The sequence below is a fragment of the Mollisia scopiformis genome (genome assembly GCF_001500285.1).
Source record: "Mollisia scopiformis unplaced genomic scaffold LY89scaffold_21, whole genome shotgun sequence".
Lineage (NCBI taxonomy): Eukaryota > Fungi > Ascomycota > Leotiomycetes > Helotiales > Mollisiaceae > Mollisia > Mollisia scopiformis.
In genome coordinates, this window is record NW_017263601.1 from 99,733 (window position 1) to 123,977 (window position 24,245).

The 24,245-nt window shown below is 47.6% G+C and overlaps 8 protein-coding genes across 8 annotated transcripts; 3 read left to right on the plus strand and 5 right to left on the minus strand.

Moving 5' to 3' along the window:
* Positions 1-769: 769 nt before the first annotated feature.
* On the minus strand, positions 770-5,539 carry LY89DRAFT_738058 (uncharacterized protein; the record flags this gene model as incomplete). Its single annotated transcript, XM_018220325.1, has 8 exons — positions 770-2,530; positions 2,589-2,924; positions 3,005-3,435; positions 3,480-4,545; positions 4,614-4,774; positions 4,822-4,961; positions 5,013-5,205; positions 5,257-5,539. The coding sequence occupies 8 exons, from the start codon at positions 5,537-5,539 to the stop codon at positions 770-772; spliced, it is 4,371 nt and encodes a 1,456-aa protein (XP_018066620.1).
* A 4,065-nt stretch (positions 5,540-9,604) lies between these two features.
* Positions 9,605-10,700, plus strand: LY89DRAFT_203927 (uncharacterized protein). The gene has a single exon (XM_018205804.1). It carries the CDS (start codon positions 9,829-9,831, stop codon positions 10,603-10,605), a length of 777 nt encoding a protein of 258 aa, XP_018066621.1. The 5' UTR covers positions 9,605-9,828; the 3' UTR covers positions 10,606-10,700.
* Positions 10,701-12,794: 2,094 nt separating this feature from the next.
* LY89DRAFT_652664 (uncharacterized protein) lies at positions 12,795-13,286 on the plus strand (the record flags this gene model as incomplete). Its single annotated transcript, XM_018212210.1, has 1 exon — positions 12,795-13,286. The coding sequence occupies exon 1, from the start codon at positions 12,843-12,845 to the stop codon at positions 13,284-13,286; it is 444 nt and encodes a 147-aa protein (XP_018066622.1). The 5' UTR covers positions 12,795-12,842.
* Positions 13,287-13,827: 541 nt separating this feature from the next.
* LY89DRAFT_204190 (FAD-binding domain-containing protein) lies at positions 13,828-15,813 on the minus strand. Its single transcript, XM_018205806.1, has 3 exons — positions 15,299-15,813; positions 14,048-15,248; positions 13,828-13,993 (listed from the first exon to the last, which is right to left on the minus strand). The coding sequence occupies exons 1-3, from the start codon at positions 15,542-15,544 to the stop codon at positions 13,845-13,847; spliced, it is 1,596 nt and encodes a 531-aa protein (XP_018066623.1). The 5' UTR covers positions 15,545-15,813; the 3' UTR covers positions 13,828-13,844.
* On the minus strand, positions 15,750-17,738 carry LY89DRAFT_756619 (mitochondrial putative alanine aminotransferase). The gene is made up of 3 exons (XM_018221387.1): positions 17,324-17,738; positions 16,474-17,270; positions 15,750-16,423 (listed from the first exon to the last, which is right to left on the minus strand). Exons 1-3 carry the CDS (start codon positions 17,730-17,732, stop codon positions 16,169-16,171), a joined length of 1,461 nt encoding a protein of 486 aa, XP_018066624.1. The 5' UTR covers positions 17,733-17,738; the 3' UTR covers positions 15,750-16,168.
* Positions 17,739-18,335: 597 nt separating this feature from the next.
* Positions 18,336-18,833, plus strand: LY89DRAFT_204015 (uncharacterized protein). Its single transcript, XM_018205805.1, has one exon. It carries the CDS (start codon positions 18,457-18,459, stop codon positions 18,742-18,744), a length of 288 nt encoding a protein of 95 aa, XP_018066625.1. The 5' UTR covers positions 18,336-18,456; the 3' UTR covers positions 18,745-18,833.
* A 1,580-nt stretch (positions 18,834-20,413) lies between these two features.
* Positions 20,414-21,613, minus strand: LY89DRAFT_721933 (uncharacterized protein). Its single transcript, XM_018218686.1, has one exon. It carries the CDS (start codon positions 21,505-21,507, stop codon positions 20,830-20,832), a length of 678 nt encoding a protein of 225 aa, XP_018066626.1. The 5' UTR covers positions 21,508-21,613; the 3' UTR covers positions 20,414-20,829.
* Positions 21,614-22,624: 1,011 nt separating this feature from the next.
* LY89DRAFT_785664 (putative mRNA cap guanine-N7 methyltransferase) lies at positions 22,625-24,127 on the minus strand (the record flags this gene model as incomplete). Its single annotated transcript, XM_018222910.1, has 1 exon — positions 22,625-24,127. One exon carries the CDS (start codon positions 24,125-24,127, stop codon positions 22,625-22,627), a length of 1,503 nt encoding a protein of 500 aa, XP_018066627.1.
* Between the last annotated feature and the right edge of the window lie 118 nt (positions 24,128-24,245).

The window sequence follows — 24,245 nt, forward strand, 5'->3', positions numbered from 1 at the left end:
CTTCCTCCAAGTTAAGCGAGCACCACTTGATCACAACACCAAAAAAAAACCTCCTCCCTCCTTCCCTCAAACCCCCAAAAAGAAAATAGACAAGGGAAGCAAAAACTCAGACCCCACCTGTCGAAGAGGGGGGATCGTAGAAAACTTGCTCGGTGTCGGGTGCAGTTTTTAAAGTCGCGATTGTGGCGTAAACTTTCGTTATGGCGTGCCTAAGTCCATCTAGAAGCTGTCAACTGAGTTAACAGTATATTAGCAACCTTTGGTTTCCGGACTTAGTGGGAGGAAAAATGCTTATTTGATTCTATTAAGAAGGTTTGGGCTGGCCAATTAGGGGCGAGGAGAGAGAGAGGGGAGTTGTTGGGCTTTAGCGTCGTCACTTCCGGATTCACTATTGGGTTTTATAGACTAGCTTACTTTGGATTGATGGTGAGGATGGCTGCTATGGGCACTTGTGTTGATGCAGCAGAGAGGAGGCATGGCTTTCTGTCATCAATATCCAATTTTTCATTAGCACTAGATGGATGTATTTATGTCCGAATTGACGCGGGGTACCGGTGACGAGATGGAAACCATTAAACATTAACAATTACATTCAATCATATCTAAACCCTTAATCTCACCACTGTATGCAAATGCAATCATAATTTTACCAACCTCCCATACAAACACCTCCCCACTCCAAGCACCCGAGAAAAAGATTTCGCTCCGTCGAGGGTATTGACTCAACATTTCAGAAACACCTATCTATCTATATAACCCAACTATCTATCTACGAACCAACCGCACCCAGACCCGGCCTAGTGAAATCCGAGAACGCCGGCCAGTTGCCCAATCCCGCCGCGTCCGCGATCGCACCTCCGACACGGACCCAGTTCGAGTGGCCCGGCGTCGGTCCATCGAGCACGAACACTTGGTACCACCCCGGTGGCGCGACGTGAGCCGATGGAGGCGTGGTAAGTACGCAGGTTGCGGAATTCGCGGCGCCGGCACAGGATACGGCCAAGAAAAGCGTGCGTTGACCCAAGCTGTTTCCGTGGGTGGAGGATACTGCCGCCATCATTGAGACGCGGACGGCTCCTAGGTTGCCAGTGGGGATGTTTGCTGTGATGGAGACGGATGCGCCGTATAGCCAATCCGTGTTGGTGATAGTGAAGGAGGGGGGTGTAGCACCAGAGAGCGCGTATGGAGGGTTGAAGACCTCGACTCGGTATTCTTCTGGGTGGACACCATCTTCGGGATCTGAGCCAGACACGAGGACACGGCCGTCTGGTAGGAGGATAGCTTCGCTATGGTACAGACGGGCTACGATTGTGGTGGCCATGATGGACATGCGGTGGTTGACGGGCTTAGATGGGTCGTAGAGAACGGCGTTGTAGTTGGGGTCGGTGGCTAGACCGAAGCCTGCGACACCTTCTTGCGCTCCGTTGAGGATCAGGTAGGTTCCATCGGGCAGGGCGCAGATGCAGGACATAACTCGCTGGGAGGGCATGCGTTCTAGTGTCCAGGTTGGGGAACCAACCTCGGGTTGAGTCGAGACACAGTTGTCGATTGCGTACGCAGCTCCATTTGATGAGCCTCCACAGACCAGCACAGTTACTGGGTCAGTGTACGGAGGATATTGAGGGAACAAGACACCTGTACCCTCCAAAGGATAGGTGCGTCCGGCCAAGAAATTGTTGACTGAACCTGGCAGGTTGGGCAATGTCTTGATGGTATCAAAAGTCACCTCGTCGATGATTCGTGCTTCGTTGTAGTAGACAACGAAGATACCTCCAGTAGGCAGAACGAACAAGAATGGGTACAAGTTATCGGGATCGGTACGGTCCAACCAATCGAGATATTTGGCATAGCCTCCTGGCGGCGCTGGAAGAATCTCGCAAGATGGCGTGGGTGCACTGTTCGAGCCGACTTCACCACCGAGGACAAGGACGGAACCATTGGTCATGATCATAGCTGAAGGATACCAACGGCCAGCAAGCAGAGAGAGCTCATTGACGTTCTCTTCCCAATCGGTTGTTCCAGGTACTCCGGGGGATCCACTTGGGGTATAAATACGCACTCCGTAGGTAGAAGCACCAGCCCAGCCTCCAATATTCAACTGGCGACCAGCTTTGTCAGGAAGAGTGACACCGGCGGAACAGAAGATGTCACTCTTCACGTGGAGTGCTCTCCAGGCATTTGGAAAGTCGTCAATGGATGCAAGATCGAGTTCATAGGTACCAGTTGTGTTTGGTGCACCAGTACCAGACTTCTCCATGAAGACAACTTTGTCGTTGATACCGACAGTAGTGATCAAAGGAACCACAACTCCACCAACCAAGAATTCGTAAGAGCCCATGGCGTTACCGGTAGGGGAATTCCATACGTAGAGAGGCGTTCCAGTCCATGTATAATAGGAGAGTCTGCTTCCGCCACCACAGTAGTAAGCTGAGTTACCAGAGCAAGGAACTTGGCAGTCGGTTTCGGGTTGTTGAGTCGAACCAGAAGCAACTAGTGCCGAAGCATCTCCACAGTAACATTCATCACCATACTGTCCAAGAATTAGTATTGCACGGATCTATAAATGTAGTCAAACAGAATATACTGACCTCCATTCCTGCAGCCATGTAACCATATTGGGCGCAGAGACTGAGACAGCTGGTGGCCGTGTTGTTGTTGGTAAGAATGTTCTGCCAGAAAAGAGCTCTGACATTGTTGATGTTATCAGAGTAACATCCCTGGTAAGTCCATGAACCGGGCAAGTTTGTCTTCTGGGCAGCAGGGGGGGCGTAGACAGTCAAGTTACCAGTGTTATACAGGCTGAGGTAGTTGCCATTACCGCAGATCTCTTTGGAGTTGCCTGGGCATGCCATGTTGCAGTTTGAAGCAGCAGCAGGAGCTGCACCATTGTAGACATAGTTGTCGCAGAAACATTGAACACCATACTATAAAACATGTTAGTATTGTGGAAATTTTTGAGGAATTCTCGAAGGCGAAGATCAAATGGCATGAAAGCAGTACTAACCTCCATTCCGGCCACTGAATAACCAAGACCAATACAGGTATTGATGCAGCTTTCGACTGTATTGGTTTGATCTTGGTCAGGTTGCTGGTGCTGAAGCGCTCTGCCGTTGGTGCCTTCACTGTAGCAACCATCATACTTCCATCCAGGAGGAAGTCCAGTAGCGCTGGATGTCTGAGATGAGGTTGAAGAACTAGAGCTCAGGGTTGATGTACTTGAAATGGATGTTGAGACTATCGACGAGCTTACGACGCTCACCGACGAAGTTGCGGTCGCAGATGAAGTACTTCCACCAGTTGAAGCGCCGAGTTGGTACATTTCCAATCGATTTCCGGCACCACAGTACTCTAATGCGTTACCAGGGCACGTGAAAGAACAGTCCGATTGGGTTGGAGCCAAGACAGAGCCTGCGCTGAGAGCATTACCGCAGTAACCTGAAAAAGTTAGCGTTGATCACTCAACGGGTAAAACAACTCACATTCTCCACCGTACTCAACACCCCAATAGGTGTATCCAGCACAAGAGGCAGCGCACATTTCGAGCGTCATTGCGCCATAGCTGTAGGATGCAGCTCCAGTCAAGGCGCGAGAATTAGTTCCTTCTGTGTAACATCCGATGAAAGCATAATTTCCGATAGATTGCTTGATACCAAGAGTTGGCGAAGCTGTCGGCGATGTGGAGCTAGCACTAGACGATAACAGTGAAGAGGACACTGAGCTGCCACTCGTGGATAATAGCGAAGAGGATGACGAGGATGACTGGCTGCTGGAGGAGCTCACAACGGAGCTCGCACTTGATGATACCAACGAAGACGATGACGACGATGGTTTGCTGCTGCTGGAACTTACAATTGAGGAGCTCACACTGGAGGAGCCGGCAATAGAGGATGACGAAGAAGTCGTTGAGACCACAAGACTCCTGCTGCTGCTGGTGTAAGCAACAGAAGTAAGCTCGTACAGTTCAAGCCTATTTCCAGCGCCACAATACTCATAGCTATTGCCCGGGCAAATGAAGGAGCAGTCGGTCAAAGGGGCAAGAGTTGAACTCGTTGCCAAAGAGTTAGCACAGTAGCATTCTCCGCCGTATTCGACACCGAAGTATGTATAGCCTGCGCAATCAGCCGCGCATATCTCGGTTGTCATACCCCCATAGTTGTAGAAAGATGCGGCGCTCAATGCACGAACTCCGTTTCCTTCAGTGTAACATCCCTGGAACGAGTATAGTCCAACGGTTTGCTTGTGTCCTAATGTTGGACTGGGTGTAGCGGATGAGGATGTAGAGCTGACGGATGAAAGAGCACTCGTCGAGGAGGAAAGAACTGAGGACGACGAGGACGAAGAAGGCTTGATTGTTGAGCTGGTGCTACTACCGGCTGCTGCTGAGCTAGATTGAGACAATGTTGTACTTGAAGCAACATTCGCAACGCCGTTCGCTCGAGAGCTGCTCGAGCTTGTTGAAGCTACACTGGACGAAATCGAGGACGATGAGCTCAGCAGTGAGGTCGTACTAGACAGTTGGGAGCTTGAAGATGAGGATATCAAAGTCTGCACAAATTGTCAGTATGATCAAGTTCACTATTGGTAAGAAGGGGACTTGCCGTTGAAGAGACTACTGATGACGAAGTAGACGATACTCCTGTGTAATTGAACTTGTAGATATCCAATCTGTTACCTGCACCACAGTATTCAGACGAATTTCCCGCACACAACATATTACATCCGGATATCCCTTCGGGGGCGATTGTCGCAGCATTTTGGATTGTGTTGTCACAGTCTATAGAGATTAGTAGGTCACCTTGAGCGTAAAAATTGCACACTTACAGCATTCGTCCGCGTATTCAACTCCTGCGAGTGTATATCCAAGATTCTTGCACGTTTGGATACACAATGCAACAGTCGTAGCAGGTTGGCCACCAGTCACAGTTTGTCCATGGGTCAAAGCACGACCATTTGTTCCCTCACTATTGTCTTGTTAATCTCGATCCTGCAGCCACCTGAGTAACCACACTTACGTGTAACAGCCCAAAAAGCCATATCCCAATGTCCCGGGGTCGGTAGATGGTCCGGGAGGAGGATTCTTTCCGTTCCAGAAAACTGTGAGACGATTTGGTCCACCGCAAACTTCAGAAGAGTTGCCAGAACAAGTCATTGCACAATCACTCGGGGCAGCAACTGCTCCTGTCGACGCAATAGCATTGTCACAGTCTGTAAAATGTTGGTTAGTGCGAGTTCCATTAGAGAATATTTCATACTTACAGCATTGTGACGAGTATTCTGTACCAGCATAATAGTACCCTAGGTTGCTGCAATAATTGATGCAAGACTCATCCGTCATCGCCGTGGTAGTTGTATAGGACGAGGCTGATAAAGTTCGTGGGCCCGGATCTGTGTAACAACCTTGATATGCCCAAGTTCCTGGGAGCGTCGACGGTACCACGCCACCTCTCTTCTCCAAAACGACCGCATTAGAATCCGCACTTGCGAATGCCGAAGCAACGCAGAACAACGAGACAGCAGCCTGAATGATTGAAGGTGCCATCTTCGCTGTGTATTAAATTAAGTATAGTGAATAACGACAGACAGAGAGAGTCTCGTACAAGGAAATCAAAGGGAAGAGATCAGTGGAACAGAGGGCAGAGGCCCATGATGTACTGGAGGAGCGCCGACCATCTCGCCTCTCGTCAAGGGACTGATCTGTAGTAGGGATCTTTGGATGGAGCAGTAAGGATGTCTCAGACTATTCTCCACAGGCGCTGTCAAATGGAATCCTCAAGGGGAATAGAGGCAAGGCCAAGGGGACGGTTAAGGCTAGAAGGAAAATAATGGTTCACTTTAGCCCTGGCCATCTGGCCATCGAATTGGCGGTACGCAACGGAAAGAGAGAGTAGAGTCAGGAAGGGAGCTCCGGGTTTGGAAGCGAGAGACCAGGACCACGGGCTACTCAGGGGGTTACATGCAGACCAGGATGTTAAGGTTGTTCTGTTGTCCTGCCCCACCGGCCAGTCAGAGTATTGATAAGCTGCGGGCTGAGCAAGGGGCCGTACACGGCGTTCTAGACGATGTCCCAAAAGCCAACGCTGAGGAGCTCAGGATACGAGGGTGGTCTGTTTTTCCAGGTTCTAATGGTTCTTGCCCATCATATTAGAGTCAATTGTAGGCATCGTCTGAATTTGGACAAAGAAGACGAACATGCACATCTTGCGAGTTGAACATCAGAGCAGAGGTCCCATGAGGATGCTGTGTGGTGGTGCACAGAACAAGCTGGAGGATATTGGTGGTAATTGCGGTGCCTGCCGGCTCGGCAAGCAGACCCATAATTTCACGTGTGTCTATCACCATCCGCCAATCGCACTTGCTTAGTCGGCTGTCGGCTTGCAGAGGAGAGAGTGTGGTCCCTGAAGATCGCAGAGCGGCCAGCCCCGTCGAGATCCTCCACTCACATCGCCAAACGCGAGAACAACAAATTAAAGTCCCTGCAACCAAGAATAGACGATGGCTGAACTGAGCCAAAGTAAAGCAAACAATCCTCAGGCACTGTTTAGAAATACTGATGATTCATGAAAGTTTAGCGTCCCGTCGTTAGCAACGCTACTGGGACACATGTGGCATTTGTCGAGACCTCACTTCTCCTGCCAACAATCAAGGTCCACGAGCGATCACACTTCACGAGGTTTCCACGGACGTCTGGCGATGATCCCGCCAACACGGATCAGCAATCGACGAGCCGGCCAAGCTAAATCGTCTAGCTGAAGATCTGAGCGGCCTTTCTATCTTCCCTATCCGGAATTCTGGCTGACTCTCGTCCCGAATTGGATCGCCGTTTACTGAAAATGGAAGAATCCCTGAATGGCCCAGAGACCAGAACGAGGGACCTCTCTCAGCCTTGAGCGTGAACGGCGATTTGGTCATGCGTCTTCACTCGCTCCGAACTACCTATCTTCCCCACACCCACATCTTACCAGATTTCCACCAGGGAAGCAAGGAGACGCCGTCGAAGAAGCAAAGAAAAGTTCCGGATAGGCGTTCACGGATTCACAATGCAAACGGTGGAGATGATCTGATTCTGACAAAGAGGTATCGCAAAGTTTTGCTCTTTCCGCACATGCCCCTGAATGAGCCCGGCACCCAACTTTTTCTTTTTGGTCTTTGAAAGCCCCTTTCTCATTCAACAGTCAGCCACAGTGCATGGCAACCGTCTGATCTTCGCAATTGAAGAGAATCAAGACACTTTCTGATTATTCCTTCCCCGTCCCGCAAGTCTGGCTCGAGTTCTTTCCACTTCAAGTTTTCAGCCCTCCTAAGCTTCCGTCCTAGTGTCCGAGAACCTCGCTGCTGTCGTCGGCAATAGCTTGGGAATCGAAAATTCTTGGGAGTCCTTTTCCGTCGAGGAAGAGATGAGCCAAGAAAATATCAGGGTCTTCATGCCGCCTTGGGACGAGCGCTAATGTACGAAGAGGAACCTCACAGAAGGCGGCACAGAGCCTCGGTACTGGAATCTCCAGAGCCGCATTATGGGTACACGCCAGCTTCATCGATTGGTCGAAGAAAGCCACAGCTGCATGAGGACAATTCAGCTCTTCGTTCTCAAACTTCCTAACCCAATCCTTGGGTCGAGATCACACCATTGAAAAGCCTCACCGAGAGAAAAGGGCGCCCTCTGAGACCCCAAGATCGTGCCATCTAATCTTGATCCTGCACATACAATGGCATGATTCATGCCTCGCAATTTTGCACAGCGGCAAGCCGACCGCAACCTAACAATTCGCCCTAGAGAAGCTGACAACAACACGGCATGCCGCTCTACTGAACGTGTGAAGTGGTCGTGGCAATCTCCGATGGCCTGCGGTCGGCGTCTGCGCTGCCTTGCATCTCGTGTTGCGCAGCGACGTTAACTCCACAACTTCTCCACACCCAAAAATCGATGTCTCGTGCATTTGACGAAATCGCCAAAAGGATGAGAACCTAGTCTTGGCTTGAATATGCATAAAACTATTCTTTGCTTATTTATGCTAATGCACGTCCGCTGTCATAAAAGTCACGCGCGCATAAGTCTATCGACTTTTGACGGCATGGGAGTTGATTTAGGGAAGGAGGAGGTTGGGATTGAGTTTAGTGCTAGCTACTATTCTAGGAGGACGGCTCCAGCGACGGACTCGACTTGACCAATTTTTCTCAGCAAATCCTCCTCGCCGCCGCCAAATATTCGTAAAAAAGCGGAGAAAATGCACTTGCAACGAACCAAGATCGTTAAAAACCTTAATGGCCGGCCGATTGGCTCCCTCATGCCATACCCACATCGTGGAGTTTCCATGCGCCGTTTTCAAGGTTAAATCTTTCACTAAAAACCCGAAAATCAACTACGTGATCAGCACATATCCTCAATCAGGTACTTCTCAGCTCTCGGCCTTTGTTCACGATGCAACCTTAAAGAACATCAATTGCCAGAAGAGAACGAAGGGTGAGCCTAGATTGATGAACAGTCTAAAAACAGTCCGAGTTCGTGACATCGGCCTGTAGGAACAGAACCAGATCCATACTTCCGCCAAGTCGAGGCACAAATAAGCATCGGTGACAGCGGTTTGTGCTGCACACCGCCGCCACTCTCTCACCATCGTCAAGAATGCATGATGCGTGCACTTGCATTGCATCCGATAGAACAAAATCCGGCTTCCCACCCACCCGGGAAAAACACGAACCACACCTCGACCCCGCACACCCTCACATTGTCACGAGGCTGAGATATTGGGTTGAGCTATTGATTCTGGCGTGGAAATTGTATGGATTTGTTTCATACGCGCCAGCAACAGCACTGAATTTTGGGTAGTTCCTGACTGAACTCGTCTCGCGGGTCGAAGGTTCCAAATAGTTTACTGAGACCCGGCGTCAGTTTTGTTTTCTGCGGCAACGATGTTGGGGGCTGGTTGATTGGGTTCTCTTTTGGAGATATCTCGGATTTTCTTCTTCATGTTTCAATTTTTTTTCTTCGATCATTGATTGGCGGGGTGATTCGACGTCGTCAAAGTCTCAGATCAAGGTCCTCATTTTCATGTAGAGAGTAAATTGTGCTTTGGTATCAAATTCCTTCACAGGTTACTTCGTTAAATGCAACTCTTTCTTCCGCGACATGCTCAGTAGGATCAAACTTTTTTCCATATTCATTTTATCATGCTGTTGTTGCGAGCAGATGGCCAGTGAGGAGGCAGTCATCTCTAATGAAGAGCCCAGCTCCTATTGAAAGCCTTAACTCCTTGCCAAGTTGTATTCTCTAAGTCACAAGCGTTTATCTTCATGCCTGTTGTCAAAATCGATTCACGATTCCCGCCGCTTCGATGCTTCTTTGGCAACTTTTGTTCAGCTTGATGAGTCGATTTCATTGCCATGAGATCCACCTCTCTTCCATTGTCTGATCTCCATCTGGGAAATATTTGAGGTGCGATTGTGTGTCTAGCCCACAAAGAACGTTTCTGTTTTGTTTTCGAAGTTCACCTTGCATTGTTCCATGGCGTTGGTACTGCAAGGACAAAGACAGAACAATGAAATTGTTGTTCTATGTTCTGAATAATCTCGCTAGTTAATATCATGCTTCATGATGATATTTACAGAAAACAGCCCTGAGCAAGCTAAACAGTAAAAACAGTACTCTCTGCTTGACATTGTGTTTGATCATGATATTTACAGAAAACAATCTTAATCAAGTTGAACAGGATATATAACAACTAAACAGAGTGAAGTATTTCTGTATATAAAGGCGTCGCAAATCATTCATTCCTCTCCATCATCATCAAAACACATACATACACAAACCCACAACACAACACACCAATAATCATGTCATCCCCAAACAGCTGGCAAAGCAATCTCTACGGAGATCGAGCCCCCTCCCGTACCGGACCAAGTGCCGGGCCGGAAAGCTCCCCATACAACTCCTCTCCTGGCCCTGGTTGGGGTGAGCGAGACCGCTATACTAACCCTAGAGAGAATATCCCATATGGAGCAGACAGAGGTGGTAGAGGTCCTTACCGTAGTCCTTACTTCTCATCCGCTATTCCGTATGGTGCTGACACGGGATACAGCAATAGACGTCCTTCCCCACCCCCATATCGAGCTCCCGTAGCTGATATGGGATACGGAGGCGAGTCTGGTCGGTTCTCTTCCGATACTCCATATCGCGCTCCTGTAGCCGATATGGTATACAGCAGAAGCACCTCCCGTCGTCCCTCCAAACCCGATCTCCCATATCGTGCTCCTGTAGCTGATATGGGATACGGAAGTGACCGTCCTCAGTACTCATCTGACATCCCATATCGCGCTCCTGTAGCAGAAATGGGTTACAGCAGAAGAAGCATCACTCCTCCCTCCACACCTAGTCTCCCATATCGTGCTCCAGTAGCAGACATGGGATACGGTACCTTCGGCCCGTATAGCGTCAGCCCCAGCCGACCTCGAGCAAACACCAACGCTGACCCATATCGCAGTCCTGGAGCCTATCCTCAATACCTAGATAGAGATCCTCTCGACATCAGAGAGCGAGATACCCGTAGTCGTAGCCCAGATCAATATCGGAGACGATATTACGATGATGGGCCGAGAAGACGAGAGTGGTAAGTCAGTGTGTAAACTAAGTCGGTGAGTCATCCCCAAACCATTTTCCTTTGTAAGTGAGCAAGTGGCTCGTCAACAGAGAAAAGTAGAAAATAATCACAAAAATATCTCCTTGTAAAATCAATCTTCCATTTCGCGTGTAAGTGAATCCCTCCCCTCCTCATCCATAGCATGTAATATCAACTTCCAAAAATGAGTTTAAGAAGACTCCTCAACCACTTTGATAGAATTTCAAAACAATGTCAAAAGAAAAGAGTCAAAAACTTTCGTAGGAGCCAGAAACAAAAACTCAACCACCCGAAGGTGGTATCCAACACCACAGCCAGTGTGGGGTTTAAAGTGGGGCATATCTTGAGTCATTCGTATTTCAAGCACTCACGAGAATATAGAGAGGCACGATCACTATCGCAAGCATCTATATCCTGGAGGCCGCTATCTCAGAGGATGATGGCAGGAGATCTGCTTATTTAACTTTATAGAGGGCTAAAGAGGTTGAGGCTGTGATTGGCTGAGGGGCTTAGCGGGGTTTGGGCGAGGGAGGCCGTTTTTGATGACGATTGTTCAACGCCCCAAACCCCAACAGGTGTATTTTCACCTTCATGCTCTTCGGAGGCAAAGCTCGCCCTTCTCACTTTCAACAATTATTCTAGATTTATAACTATTTATGTAACATGACTATAAGTCTATTTCGAAAATGAGAACACTAGTTCTCAACTATATTCAAGGTCTCGATTCCTTGTTTCAATATCTATAATGACATCTATTGCTATAATTCATCATTTTTGATTTTTGAAGGTGAGTCTCTTTTCTGGTTTACAATTGTTAGATTCTATATCTCGTTGCGACGTGCAACAAAACTTCTCACCCAGAGTATATTTCACCTTCGCTCCCGCCTTTGTATTCCTTTTCACTTTCAACAATCGTTTTGGATTTGTAAACATTTCTATTCCAAGTTTTCTTGTGCATTGGGACACCCAGCTTCGACTGTAATCGAAGTTTCGATTGCTTGTTTTCGGTATCTATGATAATATTCGTTGCTACAGAGATTGAAATTTTCATTTTTGAAAGTGAGTTTCTGAAATATGATACTTGTACTAAATTCAATAATCGTTGCGACGTGTAACAAAACTTTTGAGCGTTCACGTGAATTTCTCGGAATGTTCAGCCAAGCGTTGGACTTTTGAGCAAGTGCTGGCTTTGATGTAGTGATCTGGGGTATGGAGACAGTAAGAGCGCTTGGGAAATCACATTACACCGCTTGGAAATGGCATGTTGTCGCACCTGCGTGTGGCTGCACCGACCTCTGACCTGGTGCAAACGGTTCAAGTAAAGGAGAATGTCCCGGAAGAAATCCGACAGACCTTGAGATAGTCGACGAGATCGACTGGCGGTGGATACGAATGGCGGGGAATTCAAAGTCTGCAGCGCTTCATGGCTTTTTAACATTTGGTGAGAACTGCAAATCTTCTAATTTACGGTTGTCTTTCTTCACAAACAGACTTCGAAACGCTCACTGAAAAGTTCCTCGAAACTGGAAGCCCTTTGAGGATGACGGAGGAATATGCGGCTAGCCGCAACTAGGTGCTTCTCTTTCCTTTCCACAGGCGTTTGCACTCTTCTTCTGATACAACATAAAGCACTCTCTTTTGTCCTTAATCAGAGTGATCAACTGTCCGTCTTCTTCTTTATCATAACCCGTCTCCTTCCTCCTCATCGTAAATCTCCTTCATACATACTCTCCACCATACTAAACTATTTTTGCCTACTTGCATCCTACACTCATCATGAGCTCTCCATCCGACGAGGAGCTCTTGCAAGCTATCACAGAACTACAACCACTTCACCCACAACTCGGACGTGTCAAGTTTCTATCTCTTCTGAGAAGCAATCATTCATGGGTATTGAGCAAGCAGCGCCTGAAAAAGTGCATGGACGAGAACGATCTCAACCCAACGTCTGAGAATGACAATGAGGACTCACAACTGCCGCGCAATGACGATTTTCAGATCATTGTAAAGGAAGCTTTCAACGACTTCAAGTCACGGGAGAGGAACTTCTTCCTCCAAGCTTTATCGAACTCTCAACACCTAAAATTGTCTGACACCCGCACCTCAAATCCCATCAATGCAGCATGCCATGTACGCCATCACATCGAGATTCTGCTCACCTTGAAATAAATCAAACCTTCCATCCTCATTGCCTACTAGCCCGACGACTTCATCTACGACAACCTCTCGAAGATGGTACAAGAATGTCTACAGCCAGTATTCGAGCAACACAAACTCTCGAAATACGGCTTCCTGCTCAAACAAATCACCCACCCCCTTGCCACGAGCAAGCAACATTACTTCAAGACAGCCTGGGTGTTCGCAGACACACGATCCCCCCTCTGGGCTGAAGTCAACGATGTTTTCTTCAACCCGCACGCAAAGCCAATTGACGATGATCGGGTTGGAGTTGCGTTGGGGTATCCGGAAGTTAGTAGGAGCTTTGCTGGGGAGTCCAAGTTTTCTGCGGTGGATCTTACTGAGATGGGGGAGTTGGAGGTTGAGATGGGACGGAGAGTCTGTTCTGTTAGGGCTTTTGATTTCCGTTGTGGTTCTGAGCACTTCGGAAATCTTGTTCCGTATTTCGAGCGTTGTGCTGCGGCTGCGAAGGAGGTCGGGACGGTATTGAGGATGTGAGGAACACAGAGGACTGCACGCATGGTTGTTCAACTTGCCATGAATCTAAATTAAAGTAGAGTCTTCGTCCAGCATAGAGGAGGAGTGGCAGGAGCGGGAAGCAAACGAAGATGTCTATTCAGGAGATAACTGAGCTCGGCAGTGAGAAGTGGCATTTCTACTAACTTCATCATCATAAATGAGCTCTGGAAAGATTGTTGTTCGTCTCTACCTTACTTTTATGGCTCCTTCATTATTTCCATCTCTTCACTTTTTTTGTCGATGGTATATAGACATTTAAGCTCGCACCCGTCTGTCGCCGCAATGTTGTTCATAAACATATATTTGACTTGGACATCACGTTGCTCTTGGTAATCTCTGTACGGTATTGAATTACATCAATGATGACGAACACTCGGCCTATCACAAGGACAACTATCAATTAATGGAGGTCTGATAATGTTTGCTATTAGCTACTTCGTTGCTCCTAGCCGCAAGCATTCTGTAATAATAATTGCAACGTCCAAAACCAACGCCGTTCAGTGAGCACCCTCCTATGGACATATACATGACTCCGTCTCAAGCAATAGAGTTCGATCCTCCATTATGAGCACTACGAAGTAGCTTTGGTCCCTTGCAAAATAGATTTGCTGGATCATATCTCTTCTTCAACTCCACCAAACGCTCATAATTCGGTCCAAAGACAGACTTGCCATCACTCTGAGTACCTAGACGAGATCAGAACTTCACTTCATGACAAAATAAGGGAATGAATGACTTACCTTCGTGATTGAAGTATTCTCCTACTGACGACGCCGTTAATAGATCAATGTTTCCTTCTCTCTTCAACTTAGCCTTGTCATCTTCAAACCTTCTTCTAGCAAGTAAGACTTGTTCCCGGGCGAACTCTCTGACTTGCTTATCATTGTCTGGACTGTCCCAGCTCATGATGTAGAGCAGGTTGGAATAAGCGCCACGATTGGCAAAGGCTGTGGCGGTCTGCTCAACCTCGCAAATCTTACCGTAAGGGATAAACTCGAGAAGAACAAAGGAGTGCTTTGCATCTGGACAGGTTCGGACGAACTGTTTGAGAGGTTTGAAAGCATCCCATGCCACATCTCGGGAAGTTGTAGGAGACGGAATAAACGCACAGCCTTTCATGGATCGTCTACGACCATGCTCGAGACCATCGTTTACAAAAGCGTTCATCTCGTAATAGGGCATTAGGCAAATCTTGCTGTAGTCTTGATGGTCCAGCTTGAGCAAAGGCCCGAAGACCGACATTGCCTCATCCATGTTGTCCGCGTTGTAGAAGCAAACGCAAAGGATCGAGGCCTTGTCTTCACTCGGTGGCATATGACCAGAACCGACAAACATCCAGCTTTTCTTATCTCCCCTTTCAATCAAGCTGTTTGCAAACTCGATGACCGGACCGAATGCTGATATGTCATCAAATATGACTTTGGCTGCCCAGATATTCTTAGGTTGGTCGTGGGCTTTGTAAACAAACTTGGTTGCAACTCCAAATGAGGTTCCAGCACCTCTCGCAGCCCAGAAGAGATCCGGATTCTGTGTTTGAGATGCAGTGACAATATTTCCATCTGCCAGAACGAATTCAACAGATAAAAGATTGTCGATAGTTAGTCCATGAGCAGGTGTGAGGTAGCTGTATCCGCCACCCAAAGTCAGTCCACCGACTCCCGTATGGTTGACAGTACCTCCGACACAAGCAAGTCCCATACGACCAGCCGAGATATCAACGTCTTTCCACAAAGCTCCACCCTCCGCAGTGACTGTCTTCTTCTCCACATCGACGGACACGCGTCTCATGCCCGAAAGATTGATGCACAGTCCACCGAAGGTTGACGAGGAGCCACTCGTACCATGTCCACCACCACAAACTGCCAAATCAAGTCTGTGCTTAACACTGAACAGTACAGCCTTGGAAACATCTTCAGGAGTTTTCGGGAAAACGACTAGGCTCTATGGTTTGTAAGTTCAAGACACCCACAAGAGTATACTGTACGTCATACAGCGCGTCTCTCTGCAACCTTGGACCACCGTCTGATGCCTTCTTCATATTCGTAATCGTTCTCCTCAGCTACCTTGGCAGCTTCAGACAAGTTAGCTCGAAGATCTTGAACATCTTCCTTGGTAAAGCAAGAGAGGGACTTGGCGATTGCGAGAGGATCGATTTTGGCTGAGAGAGGCGGTTGGTTCTCATCCATGGAAGGAGCGGTAAGGTGGGAAGAAGACAAGATTGCCCTGTTGGACCGCATCTTGAGCCTGTATTGTTTGAATCCTGAATTTTGAAGCTGGTAGTAGAAAGATTGGAGGACGAGAAATTGCGCACTGGACTTCGTCGGTCTCAATATCCGTGAATGGAGACTGAAGAAGATGGATGGAGAAGTGAATCAAGAAGCAGTGTTGAGGCAAAACTAATTCACTTGCACGAAGTAGCCGCTCACAAGGGGAAGGCACGATGTAGGACAACATGGAAGCGACTGTATCATCGTCACACCTGTCATGCCGTGTACTCACCTGCCCTGCCCCATCATGATTCATTCTGTTGGACAGATCATACCCTCCTTCGTAGAATAAGCTGACAACAAACATTTCTCGCTGGGAATGCTGAAGATGCCAAGTGCCCGTAGAACAAAAGGGGAATTTGGTCGGTCACATGACTCGTGATGGATGAGTGCCCAGGTAGCCACAATGTTGCGAGGAGTGGAAAAGCCCTTGCATTCCGCAAATATCCCAATATTTTGGACAAGAGAACCGTTCTATGTAAGCCTGGCCATTCATCTAGCCTTCAGGTCTATCCACCAAACTCCATTTTATTTTCCCACCAAAGAGATCTCGAAGGGTATTCAACGCACATCATCAACCATATCCAAGCGAGCTCATCTGAACTCATCCATGAATTCCTTGTGGAACTTTGCGATGCTTCCAACCCATTCCGTACCAGGGGCCAAGAAGGTGGTTCGGAAATGGAGGGTGTTCTCCTTTTGACCAAAGCCAGAACCGGGAACAACACAGACTCCAGTGGCGTCGAGGAGACGAGAGGCATAGAATTCGTCTGCAGTGCGACCTTCCTTCTTCGCGGCTTCAACGGCCTTTGGTGGTAAGCTTATGGTGGGAAAGAGATACATAGATCCCTAGAAATCGATTAGTTAAAGACTTCTACAAGAAGTTCACTACCACATACCTGAGGAGTACCACATTCAACACCCTCCATCTCCTTGAAAGCTTCCCACAAAGCAGTAGCTCTCTTTTGCAGACCACTGAAAATGCCATCCCACTCCTGCTTGTAAAGCTCGTAGCTGGGGTGTCCTGGCTTTGGTGGGTTGACCATCATTTCTACCAGGCATTGTCCAATCACTGGCGCACACAAGCTGATAGAGACGAACTTGTAAATCTGCTCTTGAACTTCAGGATCAAAGCCACAAAGCTCGAAATATCCTCCTCGGTGACCACATTCGCCAACCATTCCCTTCGAGATACTGTGCAGCGAAGCAAGCTCGACATACTTGTACTTCTCCGGATCCTCTTTCTGCATATCTCTCAAGACACCCTTGAAGCTGCTGAATTTGCCCATGAAGACGTTCGTCTGGTAGACTTCATCTGCCATGATCACTAGCTTCTCTTGAGCAGCAAACTCAATGACAGCCTTCACATCTTCGACAGGCAGACTGGAACCAGTGGGATTTCCAGGGTTGATAATGACGATAGATCGCACATCAGTTCCTTCTGCCACGGCTTTCTTGTATGCTCCCTTAATTGCTTCGAGATCGGTTCCCCAGCCCTTTGACTCATCGAGGTAATATGGTACACACTTTGCGTTTAGGACGGAGAGGGATGCGGTGTAGAGTGGATATTGAGGAATTGGGACGAGGATACCAGTCTTTGGCGAGGCACAAATGATGTGAAGGAGGGTATTGACCCCGGATGAGGCACCGGCAGAGAGGTAGATATCCTTAGGATCTGCGGGGTGGCCGTCTCGCTCTGTATCACGACATATCAGCGGAATGACTTGCCAATGGAGAGCCTGCACATACCTTCAATGAATCGGGCAACACTGTCCTTGATTCCTGGTGCTCCAGCACTAGCACTGTATGCACCAACAGATCCAACAGTCTTCAGTAGCCATCTCGCCCTCTCAATAACATCGCTCTTGTATCCCAATTGGTTCAGCAGGACGTCCTCCTTCTCTAAAAGTGGAGGGTATTCAACCAAGCTCAATACTTGTCTGAAGAAGGTGATTGGCTTCTGATCCAGCTGTTGCGGGTTTCCAATATTGCAAGAGATAACCTTATCGAACGGTAGGTCTTTGGAACCCTTGGCAAGCTTGACTCTGTACTCCTCCGATCTCACGGCAAGCTCTCCTCTGACCGCATATTTTGCCTCCTTAATATGTGGGTTGATATTATTGATATTCAAGCTGCGAAGCGTAGTAGTCGACGACATCTTGCGAATGGAAATTTGTTGTTTGACCGCTATGGTGGGGAATCTCGAAGGAAATGGCGTGTTATCTGGATATAAATCACCCACGGTCAGAGAAGCTCCTCTTGCTAGCAACTAGTCATGGTCATGCATGAGATCCAAATTTTTCTTTCTGCTCTGACAGTGGCAGAATAAGAAAAAACTGGTCTGATCAAACAGCGCACTGCGTCAGACCAGCATCGTCCAATACCTGGGACGAGACGCAGACCGATGGAGATATGTCCCGCATCTGGCCGATGCCGGAAACCTCCAGCGCTTTTCGGGCCCCGCGAGAAAAAGTTTGAGAGATATAATTGTAAATCGGACTTACTTGAGGATTTTAATGCTAGTCCGCGGGAAAAGCAATGTGTTTGGGATGGAGATGAAGATGTCTTGTGGCGAGGTAATAAATTTTGCAATTGTCGTGGGCTTGTGCCTCTGGCACATAATGACGCATTCATTGCCATAGCTTCCTTCTCTGTTCTGTTGCTCGAGATTTGGACCCGCGATTGGCGCGACTAGCTCCCGCTCCGCTGAGTGAATTTGTTTCTTGGTGTTATCGCTGAAACATCGTTGGTGTGTTCGACCTTGAGATTGAGGTGAGTAGTTTGTTCTGGTCAATTGGCGTCCGATATGAGATCTTTATCTGTCTGAGATTATCAATGGGGAGTGGGGTTGAGAATGGCTTGGGCGTGGCTGACCCCCAACAATGTCGAGTCTTCGGATCTGCACAATGCAGCCGGTGAGCGGTGACGGAGGGCGATGTAACGCTGGAAGATACTTTAGTTTCACGTATGCATTCCACATAAGCCCTACAAGAGGGTGCGATAACCTTAAACAGAGCTCAATGTTGCTTGCCAAGTATGTCGTGGGGTTCATGAAGTATCATCGGCCTCAATTTTCTATCCTTGCTATTTGGTGCTATGTTCTTTTCGGCCCAATTATACCTGCTTCTTTGTTTGAAAAATTGTATATTACTTGTTTAGAAACCAGATGACCTTCTATAATTTTCTTTGCTTCAACGTCTGGATCTGACAATAGAGCTGTGCTTGGTCCTTGTAATTTGTTTGCGCTATTTTATATCAATTGATATTCCTGCTCTCCAGGACTCTTGCGCACAGTTTTATAAGTTTATCGAGTCTATTGCTAAGATCGAATCAGATTAAAATTTATTGTTAGGAGTGGCTCAAAAAGATATGAAGCCATCTAAGCAAATATTGTTTTATCCCCGCCATGTCCGAACAATGTAGGGGCATCAGGGCACTAGATCTTGGATGTCCATCGTGCTGGGGGTGCATCAATTGCTGTGAAGTGACACAGGGACTGTAGCCTGTAGCAGGAAAACAAGCTTCCGTGGGTTCCATGTCTTTGAGAGTCTCTGACATTGTGGATCATTGACAGCGTCTTCACAACTTGGAATGCTCAAGAGTGGATAGAAAATGTGCTGCAGTTCAAGATTCGGGATCTTCCAAAAAGACGGGAGACAATTAAAACATTATATCCCCTTCTATCCAAATAAATCCCAAAAAAAATTGAGTGGCTCAGAGCTCAGAGACAAGTGCTGTTTGTGTTGGAAGAAGAGTTCTTACTTACTATTAGCACTTGCATAATAAACCCAGATACACAAACAAACCACTACCTATCCACCTCTTATTCCTGCTTCTGTTAGCATTACTACAAATACAATAGCCGCCACGCAAATCGGCCTACACAGATTCTGTAAATGCTAGCGAGTGACCTGAACCACTAAGCTGTTAGTGGAGTGAAAGGAGGAAGTTGTCTCTTTCGCTCTGAGCTAGCGGAGCCGCAGCGAATTGTTTGGACAAATTTTGCTTAATTGAATTTATAGCTCGGGTCCAAATTCGGTCGTCCGCGTCCGCCTGCTACATGATGTCTTGTAGGCATGACTGATGACCATCTCGTCACATTTACCACAATGTCTTTTGGCAAGTCTTTGTTCTCAACTCCCTCAATGTCCCAACCAAGCCTAGGACTTTTCATTCTCATAAGTTAGGTCTCCAGTGTCCTTCATCCATCCACAGCCTCGGCTTAGCTCTCATATTCTGAATGTCCGTCCTCCGTCCAGACAATCTCTTTCTCATAAGTCGGTTCAATTGTCAACCAGACATTTTGCTATAACCTGAATCTCTATTCTCAGCTTTACTTCTTTCAAAGCCTGAATGTCCTTACTTTTAACAGTACTTCTCCTCCGCAAATGTCAGGTCATGAAACCATACATTCCATACAATTATAGCATGACCCAAACATCCTAGCCACGAATTCCCTCACGCCCCTACACGATCTGCTTTGGCATCGATCAGTTCCGACATAGTGCTTGTGGTCTTCAGGTCTGCAGCAGCTCGTATATACCGTGTAATGTGTAGTACACATGATGAAGGAACTTATAATTATTGACTCCTAAAACCTGAGATGGAATACGGCCTTGTATTTGTGCTCTCCAGGCAGCAGAAAACTCCACTTGAAACAGAAAGAGATCATGCGATACTTTTATGTTTCATGATGCAAGTGGTACGAGTACTACCTCGTAGGAACCCGGGTGCGATCTACTGTATGTGCCGAGGGGTAAAAGTCACAAAGCATGATTGGTCGCTGATTTGCGGAGATGCACTAGTTAAAAAGTCAAAGACAACCACAAAGCCGAGCCGAGCCATTCAATCGTTAACACCAAATCAGCCTCTCCGTTCGTCCGCTGATCATTGTGCGGAGAAATCCTTGTTATGTATCTCCAGGACCCTCTTCGAATCACTGGCCTTCATGCTCTGAATCACCAAGGATGACTATCCAGTCAAGTCAAGATGTCATGACTTTCATCATACTTCAATTGACCTGGTGCGAGCCTAGACTTTTGTGAATAGACGTTTGAATATACATTCACTTCACACACTTTAAATCGCAAGGTTTGGAAGCACAGGACAGAAATCGTACAAGCCAGATGGTGGTATCACTCTCTACACTTCCATCTCAACCCCAAGACAAAAGCTTGACTGCACATGATTTTTATTATGTTAAAAATACATTTCTCAGAGATCTGCTCGCAGCCCTGCAGCCCTAAAGCTACGAATTAAAAAGTCCGTCCCCGCCCCACGGACTCAGATCGACAAAGCCGCAACTCCAGCGGCAAGGCCCTGCCCAAGCTATCACCAAGTCTGTGAGCAGCAGCTCTCAAAGTTGAAGTAGGCTGCTCTCCTGAAGTAGGCTGCTCTCCATAAGGCGCAGTAGGAGCAGTTGTAGGTTCTGTTTCTCCAGGGAATGTAGTTGAAAAGAACTGCTCTCCATATGGCGTACTAGGAGCTACTGTATTTAATGTGCTTGCAGCCGCGAGTGTAGGCGTTGAAACCCGGGTTAATCCAACAAAGCCCCCGTCTTGTGTATCTGTTGGAATTTGATGAGAGGTGCCAAAGGTAAACAACTCAGTCACTGTCCTGGTGAACCAGGTGATGACGATCTCGCCTGAAGGACCTGTGCCACGGTACGACTCTGTTTCTGTGTAGATCTTGGTGGAGGTAGTTAGGGGTCCGGAGGGGGTGAGAGTCAAAACGCCCGATTCTAGTTTCGCAGTAGTGGTTGTGATGGGGCGGGTGACATAGGTCGTACTGTATAATGTGAGAGAAACTGTCATTGTGGTGGTAATGGACCTGTCTGCTAAGGCATTGTTGGCCTTCTCTGCAACAATAACTTGGGAGAGAGAGGAGATCGAAATGAGGAGGGCTAAGAAGGAAGTGTAGATGATATACTTCATGATGAATAATGTCTGATATCTATGGCTTGGTAGTTGGGAGTGTTTGATCTCAAGAGGGTTTGAAGAACAGCTGAAAGGATCTCCAAAGCTATATATCTACCCTTCCATAGGTATATGGAGTGATTGTTAAGTCTGAATCTCTCAGATCACTCTGCCTACCCTGCAGTTGAGATCCCTTGAATGTTTCCACTTCTGATTGTTCTTGATCTCTGGCTACCAATAACTGTGCTCATCCAACATTGACAGACTTGCTTGAGACCACATCATAATTTGCTGAGCATTAAACAGACATGAATTGTGGTTCTCTCTTCCTTCTAGAGTATCGTCTTGGGACGTTAAAGTCAACTTCAGTTTATTGCTGTCCATATTCAATGAAAACCGAGTCGCTCTCGCGGCTCTGACAGGCGATGGATGAGTAAAGTCAAGCTACAGTCACTAGATGAAAACACACAATGTTGCACGTAAATCCGATCCGTAGGTATGGTAGATGAAAGAGGGATTTCAACTCTAAACAGAAGTATGTATGTATGTAAGAGAACGCAAATATGGGCTTTCAAGATGACGCTTATCATCTTCACCTACTATATAATGTTGAATCTTTAGCAGAGGTCAAACTCATCGCGGTGTTCCCAAATCAAAAGTTAATGAACTAGCAAGACATGAACTCGGAATCCAATATGGTGTTCAACGCAGCATTAATTTTCTATCTCTATCGATGCTACGGAGAAGCAGATATCGTGTCTATACTGTTTGTTGCACCGGAAAATGAACGCATAGCAGAAATGAACGCCCACCATCACCCTGCTTAGATGCTTTGAATTGATCAGCCAAACGCCGAGATATTCCAGTATGCAGTACAACCAGTGCTTCAGTGCACTTTCTATCCACCGAAATGAAACGCAATAGATAGTCTGGAGTTCTATCAATCTGGGCGAAACTATTGCGGCCGGTGAATTGATATTCGATTCAGACCCAGATCCACTCGAATTTGTGCTCAGCCACAAAGAGATCTTTTGTCAGCGACGAATTTCACCTCAGAACTGGTTCCTCTTTGTATGATTGAAGAGTACTTTGTCCAGAAGTGGAATAGCAAGAACGAAGGAAGCGTAAGAGGTGTTCAAACTTTGTAGAAGCAGAATGCCACGTAGAAGCTGGCCGCTTCCATCTCCTCATCGCTGACAAGAAGACGTCCTTGACCCCTAGCTCTGACTCCCATACGCTCACTCAAAGGTCCCAACGTCTCGTCATCTTTGTCGGTCTTCCAGATTTGATCAAAGGGAGCGTGGTACTGCATTTCCAGGTTGTAGTCTTCTGCAAGAGCACGGAACGCTTCCCAAGGAACAACATACTCAGGAACTTCCTCCACAGCCTCATGTAGGAAGAAGTTGTATTTCCATCCGTACGGAGGTCGGAAAATGCCATCTGCTGGGGTCTCTCCTGGAAATCGTACTTTGTAGATCTCATTGCCCCAACCTGCAGTCTCTTCTGCCTCCCCCTCCTCAACTTCCCCGTCATCTTCTTTCTCCTCTCCCTCTTCATTGTCCTCAGCAGGCCCGGCTTGCTTCTTTTTGGACGCCATGCGGTCATTGAAGTCTTTGACTTTACCAGTCAGGATGTCTGAGTTGGGAATCGTGCCGATAAATCTACCTCCTTTCTTCAAAGCACCTGCCACATTCTTCAGCATACGGCGTGCCTTTTCCTCACTCTCGAAAGCATAGTGCATGCAGAACATCATGCTAACCACATCGAATCCTCCTCCACCGAATCGTGACGGTCCACCAGAGCCGTCAAATCCCACATCACGTACCAGGGGGACCTTTTCAATGGTATCACCGAAACAATCCTGAACGAAGAATTCGCCCTGAAATAATCGAGGTTGTGGTCTGCCATTGTAGCCTCCCCTACCACCACGTCCACGACCACCTCCACCACGGGACGACATTTGACGGTATCTGTCCTTTGCTTGGTCGATTGAGATGTCTGCTGGATCCAGGCCGACATACAGTTCGACTGGTTGTGGAGCTTGCTGCCATTTGCCCAGGTCACCACCTTTACCACAGCCAATGTCGAGAACCAGCAGACCTTTCGTCTCAGTGGGGCCTTCTGCGAATACCATACCACCACGTTCTTGTGCTCCAGGTGTGTAGTCCTCACTTGGAGAAAACTTCTGAATAATGGTGCTCTTGACCCAATTATTGAAGCTTCGAAGTCCCTTGATGCGACTCTCCGTCTTTCGCCAATCGCGGCCACGTTCTGGAACTGTATTGTAGTGCTGCTTAACGGCATCATGAATTCCTTGCTTAGCAACAGCAGCTTCTAGCTCCTTCTCACGTTCAATCTGCTTTTGACGAATCTGCTCCCTCTCAGCATCTGTGATCCGAGCTCGCTGACCTGGCCGCTTCTGCTTTCGAGGTTGTGGTGAAGGTGATCGTTGGCGCTTAGCAGGATTTGAAGGCGAGGTAGATCTCCGTTTTGAATCTGAACGAGGATCGAGACGTCTGGGAGTGGAAGTCGAAGGTGATCGCGATCTCTTGCGCTTCTTCGCAGGTTCGAGTTTGGTAGCATTGAAAGGCTGAGGTTGCTCATCCACAGGGGAGATGCCAGCGGCGTCGCCCGCCATCGCAGGTGTAGGATCGACAAACGGGATCGTAGATAATTTCGATGGTAACAAAGTCACAATGCGTTTGGTGAAATATGAAGGCTGAGTTTGGAATTCGTGAATTGCAGGTGGTTGTAGG